At 43.1% G+C, this 17,579-nt stretch overlaps 1 protein-coding gene across 4 annotated transcripts in view; it reads right to left on the bottom strand.

Annotated features, from left to right (window-relative positions):
* ETV6 (ETS variant transcription factor 6) overlaps positions 1–17,579 on the bottom strand; it is a 140,094-nt gene that overhangs the window by 19,409 nt on the left and 103,106 nt on the right. For 3 of the 4 annotated variants that reach the window (XM_076344616.1, XM_076344624.1, XM_076344632.1), the window contains exons 3-5: positions 15,061–15,225; positions 10,436–10,570; positions 5,113–5,655 (exon numbers count right to left, since the gene is read on the bottom strand). In XM_076344616.1, coding sequence (XP_076200731.1) covers positions 5,113–5,655; positions 10,436–10,570; positions 15,061–15,225 — 843 coding nt within the window. Of the gene's footprint in view, positions 1–5,112; positions 5,656–10,435; positions 10,571–15,060; positions 15,226–15,421; positions 15,504–17,579 lie in introns of those variants that run through there. The other variant, XM_076344643.1, reaches the window with a different exon arrangement.

Here is a 17,579-nt window from a genome sequence, read left to right as displayed (position 1 = left end):
CATTTTCACTTTCGGCAGTCAGACTGTTTTTATCGAGAAGTCACTTACATGTGTCTTGCTACAAATCTGTGGGATTCATGCTATGCCCCTGTACTCTCTGGATGTGTGGCACACCAAGGGGCTGAGGCAAGTCAGAAGCAAAACTGGAGGTAGATCTCTTTCATGACTTTGGCAGGGTAAGAATCTTGCCTGTCCTCATTCCAACAGCAGTCAATAGTTTTATGGGCCAAACCAATACAGTGGTAGACAACGCGCCTCTGAACGGTTTAAACATTACCTGGCTTTTCCTCAGGCTCCTGAAGGGGAAGAAACAAATCTGGCAGCTCATAAAGTCAAATACAGCCCAGTTGCTAAGGCAACCCAGCATACTGATAAGAACAGCATACTAATAGACAACAACAGGCACGAGACTCACCTGCCTTTAGATTTCCCCACACACACCAAATGCAGAGCAGAATCAAAAGCAATAGGCAGGGTGGGGCTCTGCAGAGAAATAGCAATGCTCATGCTCATCCTTCTAAGCTGCTTGTACGAATGGGACAAGACTGCCTCAGACACGCACAGAGTGAACCTGGAGCCTAATGGGTCTTATTGGGTCCCAACTGCAAGAGGACAGGGAGCCCTTGGGGGGAGTCCAGCTGCACGTACCACTGCTCTCCAGCACCTTGCCTCTCACACCCGTGCGGTTGTTTGGTTAATATCTGTACTGGGCAGTGCTCAAGTAAAGGGGTAGTTATATCTGTATCCCAAAGTTTCAGGGCCAGTGGTTGCTGTGGATTAGTGAACAAGCCTTTCAGTCCCAGAGAGCTAGTACAGAAAAAGACACTGGGAGATGGAAATCTCAGGAACCTGCTCAGCAGCGTAATTCCCCTCACAAGAAACATCCAGAATTGTATTAGTGAGTTTTAAGTGACTGAATCAAAAGTGAGGTAAGTACCAGCATGTCATTAGATTAATTGGAACGTTTCTAAGCCAACCTCTATGTAATAAAAGTCAGGACGAAACCAACCCTGTTGTAGTCGGATAATCCCGTAACTGCCTCTTGCAGGGATTCCTGTGTCTTTCTTTAAGCAACTGACAGGTTTCTGGTGAGATCTAATATGTCAGTTCCCATTTTCCTGCACGCTAACAAGCTGAGGTGGACATAGATATCTGAAAAAAAGGACATTTTTGACACCTAAATAAAGTTTTGTGGTAAAAACCTGCCCTGGTTGAAGTCAACAGCAGAGCTCCCAAGGAAAGCCATGGGGGCAGAACTTCAGGATGGCTGCAGGGAGGGTTTCTGCTGGCTGTGGTTCCTCCAGGGCTGCAGTGCATGCCTCAGCCATGACGTGCTACAAACACTTGCCAATGCAATAACCCCTGCCTCTCCTTGTACCTTGGGGAAGTACCTTTTATGAGATATCAAAGTCCTAAAATGTTTGATAACAAAACCCTCCCAGTCAGAGGTGTACAGGGAGTGGAATTTCCATTCTGCAGAAGAGCTAATTTCAGGAGCCTCTCTTGATTGAAACCGCAACTGTGTTAAAAAAAAAACCAAAAAAAGAAAAAAAAGTTGTTTTTTTTTTTCCCCACAGAGTGAAATCCTTGGAGACTATTTGGGGGGAACCAAGATGGGCTATTTAAAAAATTCAGAGCTAAAAGTAAGCCAGATAAGACTGCCTGCTTGCTAGAGTCCAAGTTAGGAGCTGACTACCAACTAACACTGTTGCTGCTTTGAATTAGCAGTTCCAGTGGGGAAAATTGTCCATTACACCACTCTGCTAAACTCCCCGTCTGAGGTATTTTTAATATTTTAAGTGCTGTCATAGCTAGATGACTAGTGATGCCTGAGTTAGTTAGCTTAACCCTTGCCTGGTTTATTTACAGGGGATGCAAGTCTGCCTTTGGATCATCCCAACACAATGACCTCTAGTTCTGACAAAGTTATGGAAAAGACTCGTGCATATCGTGTTGAGAAGATAGCTAAACATGATTTTTAAAATCAACTCTAGCCATTGATGAATAATATATGGGACCTTAATGAGTAACATAAAGATACTTTATGCCTCTTGCTTTGCTAGAAAAGTGTAAAATGGCCTTGGAGAAAAAGAGAGTAAGACCTTCAACTTGAAATTCTTTGCTGTAAAAGGGAAAGTGCTTTACCAGTAAAATTAATATTTTGAGAAATGATATTACATAAAAAGGTAGGAAAGATTAGTCAGCCGGTGAGTAGAGGTCATTATTTTGCCTGACAGGAAGTCCAGAGCTCTATTGATCAACCTCCTGAAAACAAAGTATTTGTGGATAGCAGCAAGTGAAAACATGGTTTTCTTTCTCAGCACCAAGTAATTGCATGCTGCATTTAAAAACAGACTCTATCTAGAAGTAAACAGGTTTATGAGGCTGTGAGTTATCTTAAGTCCAGGAAGAATTCCTTCTACAATTTAAAATATCTAAGCTGGGAATAGAACATGTTTTTGGAGCTCAGCCCAATGTTTTAGTCAGCAGCCCACGGGGCTTCCTTGGTAGCTGCTCTTCATCACTATCTCCCCTGAAAATCACCTGCATGCAAATGGTTAACCCAGCAGAAAGTCAAGGGTCTCTTCTCACCAGTGTAAACAGATAAGTAGCTAGCTCTGGCACTGGACTATTGGTAAATCTTGTCATTACCCAACCCATCAGTCTTCCTCATCCATAAAATGGAAATAATGCCAGTGATTTTTAAAAAGCTCTTTTTAACAATACATCGGTATTGATGTATATTTGCAGTTTAAGAGCCAAGTGTGGTAATTTTCATGGTCTCCCTCAAATCGAAGTGGTGAGCCATGGTTGGTCAAAAGCCTCCATGTTAACTATAGCAATGTCAGTGAAGATAAGGACACTCAGGTGGAAAATAGATTTATGCTGAATAAAAAGAAATGCTCTTAAAATGAAATCACTTAATGGCAAGAGCTCTAAATTGAAGGTTGTGAGATGGGGGGGGAAACAGGTAGAAAGGCGCGTACTTTCCTTCTAGGGGGCCTAAGTATGCTGCCACTGAATTCAATAGCACTGATGAAGTTGACTTCAGGTGTGAAACATGGGCTGTCTACATTTTTGGTAGTAATCCAGGTTTTGTCACCTTTAAATTGGCTGTGAGCCCTTTATAGGGTCCAGCTACAGTTCAGGAGCCATTACAACCCAACCAGAGTAGCACTAGCTTGTGCCTGTACAGCAAGTGAGGCTTGTTGGCGTTTACAATTAAAGGACATGGGATACTGACGGAAGTACACTGGCAAATTTATCAGTAGAAATCTAAGAGGCTAGCAACTGCCAGCTATGTCAACCCTGACCCTTGGCCATAAAGCACCACCCTCATCTGAACTGAATGCTTCAGTATACCTCAGGTCTTTTTGGCATGAAATACTTCACCAGCTCTTTCAGACATGCCACCCATGCTGGTGGGTCTAAGCAAAGCCACGAGACTGCGAGTGAAAGCAGCTAAGCAGGCAAATATAGCCTGCTTATAACACTTTAAACTGCTACACCTATTTGCCAAGCAACTGTGTTAGGCCCAAATATCCATGGGCTTCAGCTCTGTTGCCCTGCAAACAACATAGGGGTGGAAAGGACGTGGGAGTATTAGTTACAGGGCTGGTGTCACTGGACCCAGTGTACAATGTGCAGAAATCAAAGATTCCCAATTATGTAAGAAAACTCCTGGGTTTAAATTAAAAAATTACACCACCACCCGCTCCCCATATTTTTTCTTATATTCTTTTCAGTCTAGGCTTCATTCTTAGAGAGCGTTTCCCTCTGAAAAAGAAAAATTAACACCCCCTCGATCTTCCAATAGTACTTTATGGAAAGGAAATCTCCAGTGATGCAACTAGTAGGGTATCTTCTCGGCCATAACATTAAGTATATTTCTTAACTTGCTGAGAATAGTGTGGGTAATAAAAATCAAAAGGAGAGAGACAAATGTCAGCCAGACAAAAATGTCAAAAGATTAATTTCTGTAACCCATCTCTGTATTATGTGAAAGGATCACGGCCCTTGTTGTGCTTGATGTTTGACTAGATGGTGAGATATGTACCTTTTGAATTTAAAGTGGCAAGTTTTAAGAAAATAGAAAATCTTCCTCATTAAAGCTGAGGCAGCACCACATCTGTAACAAATTTAAGGCATGTAAGGACAAAAAAGAACAAGGTGTTTTAAAATGTACCTCTGTGGACATATGTAATACCCCACAGGAGCTGGGTATCATGTTAGTTCACTGCTGACATAAACAGAATCACAGAATCATAGAATCGTTTAGGTTGGAAAAGACCTTTAAGATCATCAAGTCCAACCGTTAACCTAGCAATGCACGGAATGTTTTTGGGTGTGGTGTGTATTTACATCTCTCAAAAGAAATTGGTTACTGGGGCATTCAGCATATTTCTGAAGTGGTTGGATTCCCCTTCCCCCTCTCCCTATCTATTTACAGTTCCCTTTCAAGTACAAAAAACATTTTCTGTAACCTCAGCTTCCTGATTCAGCTGTTGTGATGTCAGTTAGTTACGATAACAAAAGTGAGACAATGCCTGTGGTTTGCGTGGGACAAAGGCAACCTTGTTTCTGTAAAAAGGGACAATCCTAGTGCAAGAAGCACAGGAAAGCCTACGAAGTAGGACTCCAAGGTGATATTTCGTTAGTCCCGCCATCTCCATAATAGCAGACTTGACACTGCATTATCTCAAAGGCCACTGACAGAGGTTTTTTTCCTTTCCATAGGACTGGACACTAATGTGAATGCAACTCTTGGAAAATTACCTCTTTGCAGGACAAGGCTTTGGAGATAGGTATCTTGGGAAACAAATGGATTGCTAGTGGGTAGAGAGGCAGTGAGTGTCAGGACACAAACGTTTCAATACCAATTACGCATTCTGTGGTCACAAGCAAGTCACTCTGCACCTTTGCTTACCTGCCACGAAATTGGTTTAATCATATTTAACTGTGTAAACCACAGATGTGGTGAAACCTGCAGAATGCCAGTAAACTCTTGAGGTCACAGAGTAGCAAAAGGAAATGAGAAGCTCTTAATACACAGCATGGTTAGTTATGAATGAAGAGTGTCAACTTTGGTGTAGCCTAGAGAATGTCACTTACCTGCTATTCTTCCAATTGGCATTGCATGGTCCTCAGGAGGGGATACAGACACCATGATGTGGTTCATATAAGCTAACTCTTCTCGGTGGGACAGGTTGATTGGCTTTACCTCCCTGTGCAGCCCATCCTCAGACAACCTTGGTGGTTTGAAATCGGAGTGCCTGGGGTTCAGTATCAAAGGATGCATGATAGGGCTGGGCATCAGCTGGATGACCCTGGTGTTCTCTTGGCGAGGGCTGGAGGGCTTCTGGAGCACCTCAGAAGGAGGTGGGCAGTGGTTGTTTTCTATCGGGGACACTGAGAGAGGATAGGGCTCCTGGTGGTTGTTCTCTTGCTGATGCCTTGTCCCCGGCACCCTGTCGGCTGGGGAGAGGCGACGGATAGTGTTGTCCATAGGGGACTTCAGTGGCCGCTGATCGGGATCTGGTGATGGACGGTGGTTGTTGGTGATGGGTGATCTAGAACGATGCAACAGTTCAATGGTTGGGGGGTTGTGATGGACTGTTTCTGTGGATGGTCTTGAAGGTCTCTGGACAAAGCTATCTGTGGAGAAAAAAACGAAAAAATACAAATTGTCTATATTGTGATCAAGGTGTAGGATCTAACTGTCAAACTGCTGGCTGGGCTTACTGGGTACTGCTGTCAGCTTGGAAATGTTTTTATTTGTGTGACCTACAGATGCTCAGAAAAATGCCATATAAATGCAGATAGTTATTACTACACAGAATGAAATCAGTTCTCTCCACCACCATGTAACTGTAGTTCCCGGGGAAACATGTTAAGAGAAATCCCATTTTGAGAAGCTGACTGCGACACGTGAAAGAAGTAAGATCTGATTCAGCTGTACTAACTGTGTTTCTGTGCAAATGCTTTGACACTTATCTCCTGTCATTCATGTCTCTATATGTGGTTCCTGTTATTGTACCACTGTAAGGTAGAGGGCAGAGATAAAAAGGGAAAACGTCTCCAGGAAAATATTGGGTAGTAAGTTTTAGATGGTAGAGGCTTGGGTCAAGGTAGAGAATATCTTAGTCTGAAATATGGGCTGGGTTATCTAACAAAACCCACTGATAGGAAGCTTTTTGTGAAACACTAGCTAAATTTTATCCCTGCCTTGATTTTAAGAGCATGTAACATCTTCATAAGGATATTTTCACCTTGTTTTATTTAGACTGTGCTGTCTACTGATGGGCTGATGGGTTGTCCCATATACGCACTTATATTTCTTCAGCAGGAGGACTTCCAGCATCACTTTTGCATGAGCATACTTCCCCAGCTGTGATCCTTAACAGTAGGGGGGAGATGAATCACGGCTTTAGGTCCATGTCTTTATGAACTAACAATCCTCTCACAAAATGAAAAGCTTGACATAAACAGTGCAAACTTTCAGCTTAGCTAAGGCCATCAATTTTGACTTGGGAAATTACTGACAAAGAGGAAAATACCACCAGATTGCAGTGACTAACAGGTTATTATCTGAAAAACAAAGATCAAATTTCAGTGCTCTTTGTTGAAAGCCTTGGATGATAAGAGAAGGAAACTGCTGGGTACATGTCAACAACTGAAACAAGTAGCTGCCTATTTGTGGCTGCCTATTTGTTCACTCCATTTGCTCTGATCCTCTTTCATGATTCTCTTGCTCTCTTGTCAAGGCTGTGATACTTGTTGAAGACCCTGTCTAGGTGAAGACTCAGGGGCTCCCACTGCCCTGGAACCCAGGCAGGCATCAGGAGCAGGATCAGCACTTACCCAGGGAAAGGCCTGAATGGGAAAAGCTCTAATCCTGAGAAAATGTAGTGCCAGGCAGTGACATAGCACCAACCCTTTTGCCTACTCAATGGGGCTGTTCATCTATACACGAATGCTGAAGTCTACAGGAAAACCTGAAATTTTAGGCAGAAACTACATGGCTCCAGAACACTTGTTTCACACACTTGTGGTCCCAGAAAAGAAAAATGCATTTTTAGAGCTATTTAAGGTACTCACAATGAAACAACTGGAGGACATGAAACTCCAGAGCTATATATTGTTCTTGTTTAAACCCAAATAGTTTTAAATACAATGTGGCCAGCTAATGTGGGATAGACCAAATGATGTGAAGATCAAAGAGGAATTAATTTACTGTACCTACCTTTGTGGCTGTCTTTTCTTAAAGTCTCCTTTCTTTGCCACGATAGAAAGAAAACCAACCCCCAATTTTACTCAGCATCCTATCTTCTACAGACCATCCACCCCCATCACTGTACATTCAAATGCACTGTGCTCATTCTTGGCCTGTAAATATAGACCAGAATATTGTATTGTTTGTCCTACTTATTTCAAGTGCCTTGGCTGTGAGGACCAGCTAACTTGAAAGCAGAAAGGAATGCCTTGCTGTGCTTTCCACCAAGCTCTCTGCAAACATTAGTTGGCTCTGACAAGCTCCAAATAGAAGCAGACCTATCTGTCTGCTCCCAAACCATGGTGATCCTGAACCAGGACAGGGTGCAGAGAAGGTAGGGACCAAGGAACTCTTTAAAAAGCAGCAAGAGGGAAAACCACAAATGGATAGACACTAGTGTTCACCTTCCTCCAAGATCTTTCTCTTTAAATACTTAACTAAAGAATCCCCTCATGGCCGAAGTTGCTGTTTACCATAAAACAATTCAAACCCAGCTCCAAGCAGTTCCACTGCCACGAATGACCCTGAACAGAATAAAATCCTCATCACATTAATTCTTTGGCACATCTGATGACTGTAAGTTAGCACATATGGTATATAATTTCCTGCAGGAATAGATTCACTCATCTGTCTGGCTCTTCATTCTGAGTGACCAACACTCTTTTCTTGTAGGGAAAGCTGTGAAAGGGAATTCAGCTCCCAGGAAAACTGCTGACCTATCTGATCCATATAGGGATGGGTGGGGCTGCACTCTGGGAGTGAGCAATTGCTGGCGTGACAATCCCAAAGATTGGCACTCTTTGCTTACTCATAAAAGAAGTGCAGGGAATGACAGTGTAAGCTTCCTGTATGGCATCCCATCAAATGACTCAGTGCTGAGTCAGAAGGACCACTGGAGACCTAGGTAATTCACTCTCCATTGCTCATCCCTCTTCAGGGACAGAGACCAATGCCCACAGGGCAGATTCCAAGCCAATGCCAATGCATCTTGGAGATATCCTGAACCACTGTCAACTGATTCCAAACAATCAAACCCACTTTGCTTAAGCTAGTAAAAAGCCACTAGATGTAAATGTTGGTCTCATCTGATTCTGGGTTAACTAACTTAAAATGAAAGCATTTAGAAGCAGGATCGTAAGTATATAATCTATTAGGAAATGGGCAAAAGAGCCAGTAGAAGAAAATGGAAAAACATCACTGGAGTAAGAAGGGATTCTAAAAAAGATCCATCACCTATGAAGTTTAACTACTTGAAATTGTGCCAAAGTAACACTTGACCCCTCTGTTACAGTTAGTGAGTTAGGCAGGATTAAGTTCTGCTTCGCACATTTATTCTCCTTTTTTAACTAAGTTGCATTCTGCTGAGGGAAAATGGTAAACTTAATTGTGCTAGCTTCTCCCAAGTGACTCTGTGAAACAGGAAGAAGAAAGAAGGAATGTCAAAATAAATAAATAAATAAATTCATCTGCCTATAAATTCTTGGCAGAGATTTTCTAATTGCTCAGAGTCTTGTGGCAGGCAAGGTGTAATTTCTTTTGCTTGTTTTGAAGTTCTTCTCACAGCACAACAAGAACTAATTTTTGTCATTACAAAGAAAAGTTTTAAGTAATAGCATAGAGTTCTCTAAGCAAATACAGTGGTACTAGCAGCAGCCAGAGTACTGTGAGTATGACATCAAAGTTGTTTCTTAATCACCCTGTGCTCTGACAGAAGTTGGACTAGATTGCAAAGGACTTAGTTTTAACTGACGCACATGAAAGGCCAACTCAACATCCCTGTGAAATCCTCTCTAGAGTGAAAGTTGCTCCATATCTTTAACGTAGGGGTGTCTGAGAGGGCAGCTAGTATTTATGTTTGTAATTTAGAAAGAGAGCACTTGTGGGTGAATGCCAAGCTTCAGGAAAAAATGGAGATTTTTATAATGGTCTCTGGAAAGTGCCTATCTTAATACACTAGGTAACCGTCTCTTGCACAACTCTGCCAATTCAACCTCACCCTGACCTGCAGCACCCTCTTCTAATCTGAAATACTTACACAGCTGTGTGGAAACACTTTGGAGTGTCCTTATCCCACCTGCTGCTATCCTGCTCTTGGCTTAGTTTCAGAGTTTTGCTGGTGCCATTTGATTCTGGCTTGCTCAGGCTGGCCATGGGCAACTTGTACAGGTCTGACAGTACCCCTGAATCTGCTCTTGCAATCCCACGTTGAATCTTGAAAGACTAGGGCGATACCCTAACTCACTTCTGTTCTCTTCTCCTCTTTACTTAAAAAAGGAATAACACTACTTTTTCCTAGATTTTTTTTTTTAAATTGAAAAAGTGAATTCTGCCTGATGCTTTCATGGAAAGGACCTTTTAAAAGGCTTAGGCTTTATATTTTTCTGTTATTGGAGAAAACCAAGAAGTACTTTAGTGTGTATATTTTCGAAGAAAATAAAACCTCAATTTTCTGTTGAAGGAAGCACACTTACATTTTGATCTGTACTAATAATGAGTAGAAGAAGCCCAAATCTGCAATTCCACAAACATATCTATTCTTTCTTCACCACCTCTGACAGGCATGGTATGTGTGGACACTACTAGAAAGCTAACTAATAACCTAAGCAAGTAATTCTGATAGTAAAAATGAGGGAAAACCTGCAGAAAAAACCTTCTCTCAACATTAATTGTTCAATCAGCTCAAAAGCTGAGCAACAAGATGGGCTCAGTGCTAGGAACTCTGGCATGATGTGATGACAGATTGTCAGTTGAAGTGACTTTGAGTTAGATGTTCCTCTCTGAGGCTGCCTTCTCCCTTGCTCTGCAAGCAATTGCATCTAGTTGCTTCTCCAGAATAGTAAAAGTCCATGAAGCGTCTTTGTCTACCTAATTGGGAGTGAGGAAAAATGAATCAATGGGGTCATAAAACTTTTTGGTATCTTTTTAATCTGCATCTGGCATAGCTTTTAAGCAGGCTTTGGAAACAGGACAAAATAATAGACGATAAATGGAGAACAGACAGTCGACTCCCTAGACCAGTTGATTGTTCTAAAGCTATGGAGACAAAGGGAGGGGAATAGCTTTATTTAAGTAACTTTGGAGCAAGAAAATGACATAATTCCTCACAGCCTTACCCTACTTGCCATTATAATGGCAGCTCCCATAGGAATGAGACAGCATTACCTTCATCATGATTCTGGTGTAGTATGACCTCTGGCTGAGCATGGATAGAGTTCCCAGGGTGGAAGAAAGGTGTGAAGAGCATACGAGCTTTCCTTTGCTTCAGGATATGCTGAAGGAGTTCATACAAAACATCACCTGAAAGACAAACAGCGGGAAAAAGGAAATGAAAACCTACATACTGCTGAGAAGACTCATTTAGCCATCTGATGCATGAATTCATGGCTCCTGGGTGCTATTTTCAGACCCAAAAATGCTTGCAGTAAAATCCTACATTTCACTGTTTTGCAAGATTCTTCCCTGAAAGGAAAAAAAGAAAAAGCAAAGCTGCACATCATGCCTCTGTGTGTGACTGTGGAAAAATGGGAGAATGACAAGACATGGCTTTTTTTACCCCAATACAGATTTTTTTTTCAGGCTGCATGACTGCCCATCCAAGAGCTTTACAAGCTTTACAAGCAGTAGTTAGTTCAGTGTTCCACCTTCTCTCATCACAGCCTCAGTTTTTTAGATAGACACCTTAGGACACAGAATTCTTAAATGTAGAGCCCATGATATATGCAGGGAGTTGCTGGGAGTAAAGATGGTGCTCTTCTTTAATTACTGAACAATTTAGGCTTTATGGGGGGAGGAGATAGAAGATGCTGTAAAACCTCTCCATGGTGCCTCAAGGCCAAAGGCAGTGTGCTACTCAGGTACTCCATTCTAGGAAATCCACAGGAGGAAGAACTCTCACTTTGAGAAGTTACTTTGGGATGGACTCAAAGACTTGAAAAGGATTGAGAGATTTAAGTATCCTGAACACCCTTGCTGTGGTGACAACTCCTGGAGATGCTCGACTGCTATAGGTGCCTTAAGAAGTTCTGTACGTCACTCTTGGTGTCATGGGTTGGACTCCTGAAAAGCCCAAATGGGATCCCAAAGCTAGTTATTTCTAGCTACTAGAATCTGTATGGAGCTCACTGCAACTTGCAATATTAGACCACGGATATGATGCAGACTAAGGAACAAAATGCAGCGGACTTGGTGCTCTCTGTGGGTGAATATAGTCTGTTAGTTGCTATTGCATCACTCTTCCACAGAAATGTCTGCAGCGAATTGCACTGTACCAAGCTGACATGTTCTTGCATGAATTGATCCAGATGCTTGTTTCTTTTTGGGGTGCAGGCAGGCTGTTCCTCGATTCTCCCCCATTCCCTGGCACCAGAATTGTTATGAAAAGGACCTGGGGGTGTTGGTTGACAGCCAGCTGAACATGAGCCGGCAGTGTGCCCAGGCGGCCAAGAAGGCCAATGGCATCCTGGCCTGTATCAGAAATAGTGTGGCCAGCAGGAGTAGGGAAGTGATCGTGCCCCTGTACTCGGCACTGGTGAGGCCGCACCTCAAATACTGTGTTCAGTTTTGGGCCCCTCACTACAAGAAGGACACTGAAGTGCTGAAGCGTGTCCAGAGAAGGGCAATGAGGCTGGTGAGGGGTCTGGAGAACAAGTCTGATGAGGAGTGGCTGAGGGAACTGGGGTTGTTTAGCCTGGAGAAGAGGAGGCTGAGGGGAGACCTCATCGCTCTCTACAACTACCTGAAAGGAGGTTGTAGCGAGGTGGGTGTCGGTCTCTTCTCCCAAGTAACAAGCGATAGGACGAGAGGAAATGGCCTCAAGTTGTGCCAGGGGGTGTTTAGATTGGACGTGAGGAAAAATTTGTTTACTGAAAGAGTGGTTAAACATTGGAACAGGCTGCCCAGGGAAGTGGTTGAGTCACCATCCCTGGAAGTATTTAAAAGACATGTAGACGTGGCAACTTAGGGACATGGTTTAGTGGGCATGGTGGCGTTGGACTCGATGATCTTAGAGGTCTTTTCCAACCTTAATGATTCTATGCTTCTATGATTCTATATCTTTCCTCAGTGGAACGTATCACCGCAGTATCTAGGAGACCAACAGACTAACTGCTTATTTTGTGTCTTTTTATGTATTACATCTTGTACTGATGCCCTTCCTCCCAACAACATCTACATGAAACACCTAGGTACTTATACATTTTTTCTGATGTAACTGGTTGCGCATTTCAAAGTGCAAATGTACAACACAGGGTAGGAAGTCTCTCGACTTTTAATTCTGCTTGCTCTCTTCTGTTTGTCACTGCTCGTATTACAGAGGAACAGGTTGCAGCAATAACATATTATCTGAAAAGGAACTTAGTGAAGTTTCACTTAGGAAACCTTGGATCTTCTGGGAGAGTTTTCTCAAGTGTGTGGGTTTTTTTTAGTAGTTGTTTCTATGAGATTGTAAGCTGTGCGCCATTTGTCTCTTGTCTCTATAAACTGCCAATGCTCTACTTGTGGGCAAGTTTAGTGTCTTAGCGTGAAACAGTTAAAGCCATCCTGCTTTCCATAGTTCAGCTTCCTTTATTTTTAGCATCTGGGCTGCTTTTACTGTCTCAGCAGTGACTTTAGGGCATTTTTAAAAGGTGATTGCAATACCTGAAAATCTAATTAAAAACAAAGCCTCGAGAACCCAGTTACCTTTTCCATGTTTAGTACATGAAAGGCTAAAAAGTGATTTTACTACATAATTTACATCTTTGAATGCAATAGCGGCACAATCATAACTAGTGCTGTAACACTCCAAGCAATAAGGTAGCAAATTTGTACCTCTTTTGATTTGGCCTGACAAACTAGTGAAAACGCCCATAAAGCTGGCTGTCTTTTTTTTACCTAACAAAACAGTTATGCTTCTGCACCACCCAGATGCAGTAATGCTAGTTAAGAAGGTGAAAAGTGTTTTTCACTCTCTCCCACCTCTGCTGCCTCCCCTCCCTGGCCAGTCCTAAATAGGAGAATAGCTGTGGGGCTGTGAGCTCACTTTATTGCTAGGACTGCTTGGGGGGAGTGGATGTGGTTCTCCTGGTTTAACCATGAGGGGAAAGGATACAGCTTTTATGTAGCTACACTCTTGAAAAACTTAATGCCTCTATGGCAAACATTATTTCATAGTTCTTAAATTTCAGGTATAGTTAATTTCTGGGAAATGTTGAGGTAATGTTCCTTTACCTACAGTCATCTAAATTTTTAGGGACTGACTCACATATCCTCTGAAAGGTTTACTATCAGTGGGGAATACCTGGAGAGGAGGAGGAGAGAAAAAGCGAGGGTGGAGGCCTTTAGTTTGGTTATTTCATTCCAAATTTAGGTAAATAAGAGCTTAACCTTCTGCATAAAGTTTGCAAGCCAGAGGCTCTTCTCTGGGAACGCTCTATCTCCAGCCTACAAATGTTTTAATCCTATTCATTTCAAGTGCCCTCACAGCACACAAGGGGAAGAGCAGGGGCATAACCTGTAGGCAGCAAGGCATTGGGATGATAAGGGGAGTTGCAGACAAGATACACAAAGGTGTCCCTTACAGTCCTTGCCCACATCCCCACTTTCAATACTCCTTTTGCCTTAAGCAGGGCTAATTATTTCATGAAATGATTCCAAGTGGTGTACCAGAGTTAAAAGAAAGACATTTCTAGGCATCAGTTTTCACTACTGTATCACACTGGCAATAGACATTAATGTTTGGCATCTCCTTCCATACAAAATTAGTCCTGGATTTGAAGCACATGCTTAAAAAACTTGGTATACACTAAACATAAGCCACAGTTTGTGGGGGTGCATTCAAGGGAGTCGCCAAGCAGCTTGATGCAGAATTAGTGCCACGGCTTGTTTATCAGCTGGATCCAAGCAGCACCAGCTGTACTTCTGCACCTAGGGAGCCTTGCACTGGAAGCCTCCTCACAGCAATTCTGTCATCGCTTGGTCCAAACTCTTTGATCACCTGTGGTGACTGAATTACGAGCCTTTATATTTAGCAGGAGTACCTGTATGGTCACAAAAGAAAAGCTCGCAACTCTTATTTAGAACCAATAACTCATATTTAGTTAAACATCCCTGACAAAGGAGGGCAGAGGCTTACTCAGACTGTAAAACTGGAGCAGACAGACCACAGGGGATATAAATACAGGCAGGTAACATACACATTTCTAAATCTTCTTTGTGAATAAATGAAGACATAATTTGAGCAATAGGCAGACTGATTCACACACCTGTCTGTGCTGCGCCTTGGGCTGGGCTCCAGCACGTGAAAGAATATGGTAAAGTAAAGCAAAGCCCACAGGGGCTGTTAAATAGAGGAAAGGTCCCCCAGGGAGGAGTTTTGCAGTCACTGTCAGCCAAGCCAACTGTGAGGCAGAATGCTAATATGAGCTTCTTAAGAGGCTGGAGCACTTGATTAACTTGCTGCTTTAGCTGGGTCTGTGAAAAGATAAGTCTTTACAGGGAAGAGCTGGAAGTCACAAAATGCTGCCGGAGAAGCTTGCTTTCTAGGAGTTCTGCGGGGAGTTTCAACTACAAACAGGTTGGATGTTTGAGTTTGGATTTGCATTCAAACTTGCCTACAGCTCAGGTGTATCAGAATTTCATTCCCTCCTTGTCCTTTTTGTCCTTGCCTCATACAAGTGTCTCTGTCCTCCCTCTCCTCCCCTTGCCCAGTCCACCCCAACAAATGTGGCTGTTTCCTCCTCCGACCCTCTCCAGATTTCGTTGCAGCTTCCTCTCTCTTTTAAATCACAGCTTCTGTAAGTAATCCTCACCTGAATGAGGAGACCTGTATCGAAAGTCCTCTTTGGTCAGGAGCAGCAGAGCTTTGCCGTTCATCTCAAAAGTGTTGCTCTCAATCGGCCTCAAGGAAAACTCCTTCTCCGCCCACCTGAGCCACTGTGCCACATCATCCCTGCTCCAGTAAACGGGCTGCAAACCTGTGGCAGGAAGAGACCATGATTGTGTTACCAAATTGAGATAAGGCATGGGAATATTGGCAAACATCAGTGAATTGCCCTTTCTCCCCACACCATAATGTGCAAAGTCTCAGAGGAAGGTGTGGGAGAGGAATGTCATGTTGACGCAGAATTACTCTAAGCACTGGACTGTGGAATACTTCATTAGTTTAGGTACCTTGGTTTATCTGTGACGTGTTGAGAAACAAGAACTGCCTCAACATCCTGAAAAAAGCTTCTAGGACATTATTTCATTCCAGGTTTCCACTGTGAAATGGGATTTTCCTCCAGCTGCTCCTTCTGAGGTGCAGAGCAGGCAGGAGGCAAAGTCCTTGCCCCATCCATCCTTGGTGTGTATCCTTTCATAGAAGGGAGGCGTGCTCTCTCTTCATGCCCCTTGTAAAGTCATTGATCAAGAATAATGAAAAGTAGTCAGATGCAAGAGAGCTATGGCCATACTTCCCTCTAGGTGGGTGGGGTCTGTAAAGAAGGGCTGCTTCACACAGCCTCTGTAACAGTGGGTCTGTAAGTGGTTATCAGTGTGGGTATGGTTAAGAAAGGTGTATTTGGACTGGCCCACCCCTCCTGCAGATGCCGTTACGCTAACAGATGCTATTCCCACACTGGAGAGGAAAATAAGCGCTGAGGCTGTGGCACCTTTAGCACTGCGTTAGCTTGTGTTTCCTGTACATCGATAAAATATTACCAACGTAACTCTGTCCATATAAGGGTGGTATGCCATTTTATAGTAAAATAGCAAGGTATGTTTGATTTGGGCACAGATTTTCCAGGGCTCCAAGGAGAATCTGGCACTCCCTTTCCCCAGCCAGCTCGTACAGCATATACAGCCTAGACTACTGTATTTACTCACAGGGACCTAACCAAGTTACCATGAAAGTCAAAGACCTTTTGCCTGCTACCTTTATTGGGCCCAGGCAGAGAGGCTTGGGAGGTATGACAATTCAATGTCTGTTTTACAGACAAATTTAAAATAGCTTCCTTCCCCTGGAGAGAAGGCAGCACGGTGAAGAGCTGTTTATACCCAGGTAGAGAGATTATCTCCAATCCACTGGGAGATAAAAGCTTTCTTTCCTTTTCCCCCTCGTGAGATGACTCATTGTTTGACTTGCTACAATGTGTTGCGTAGAAATGAAAGCTTCACACTGTGCATAGGAACATAAAATTTGCCGTATCTGATCAGATCTCTGGTACACAGCCTCTGGCAGGAGCTAATACCTTATGCTTCAGAGGAAGACGAACCTCCCTTCCTCATATTGCACCTGGCTGATTGTATGCTGCACATGGGAAGAAATTTCCTTCCTGGCACACCATTCTCTCAGATCTGATTACCCTCCTCCTACCAAGCACTGAAAGAAACCTGGGAGAGTTGTACCGCTCTGTTTTGTTTTGGTTTTTACTTCTTTAACAGATAGGCAACCCTTTTTTCTGTTTTAGCAAGAGGTCACATGCAGTGAATTGCATTCTGCTGCTATGCCAGATTCCCAGACAGCGGCTTTGGAAAGTCCCAGAGCCACAGCTGCATACAGAACTGAATCTCAGTCGGAAAAGGAATTGAGATCGAGCCTGAGAAAGGGTCAGAGCTGACCTAAGGAAGGGACGTCTGCATGGCAGCAGCAAGAATTCCCACCAGCTTTCAACTGCCCCTGTAGCACTGTATTATGTACCACACAGAAACAAGAAGTAGCATTTATTTATTTATGAAGGACTTAAATTCTCTTCCCCCTATTGAATTAGGGTCTGATTACTGGGGTCAGAGTTTTCTGTAGGACCTTTCTTGAAGAGACTGGGGTGAAGTGTAGATCTGCTCAGAGACATGCAAACCGTCATCTAAAATGCCAGTGAGGTTCATCTTTTGCTGAATACAGGGTTATTCCTGCAGAAAACACACTCCAGACCCTAGGCTGCTGCTGGGCAGCATGCACATTGACTGCAGCTAAAAGAGAAAGAAGTCAGATGTGATGCAGCCAGACCACAACTTATGAAAGGGTTTAAAAGACCATCTGAGGAGTGCTTGAAATGCTAATGCGTGGTTTCTTTTGCCTCTCCCTTTGCCATGCCATGCAAGTAAGAAGTTGCCCAAAGGAGCACTGTCATGTGGAAACCTAACTGGACTTCTGATGTGCACTTCACAAGATGAGGCATGAAACAAAACAAAACATCTCTGGGAAAATCAGGCCGACACGGGCAGAGCTATATGATAACTTCACATGATGTGCATGCTCCCCTATAGATAACAACATAATAAATAAATCACTCCCTGTACAAGCATAGATCATCATTTCCCATGTCCTGGTGACAGTGTATTTTTGCATTCC

The sequence above is a fragment of the Aptenodytes patagonicus genome, chromosome 1, assembly GCF_965638725.1.
Source record: "Aptenodytes patagonicus chromosome 1, bAptPat1.pri.cur, whole genome shotgun sequence".
NCBI lineage: Eukaryota > Metazoa > Chordata > Aves > Sphenisciformes > Spheniscidae > Aptenodytes > Aptenodytes patagonicus.
The sequence above is the reverse complement of the archived record's forward strand: the minus strand, read 5'-3'. Positions and strand labels throughout refer to the sequence as shown.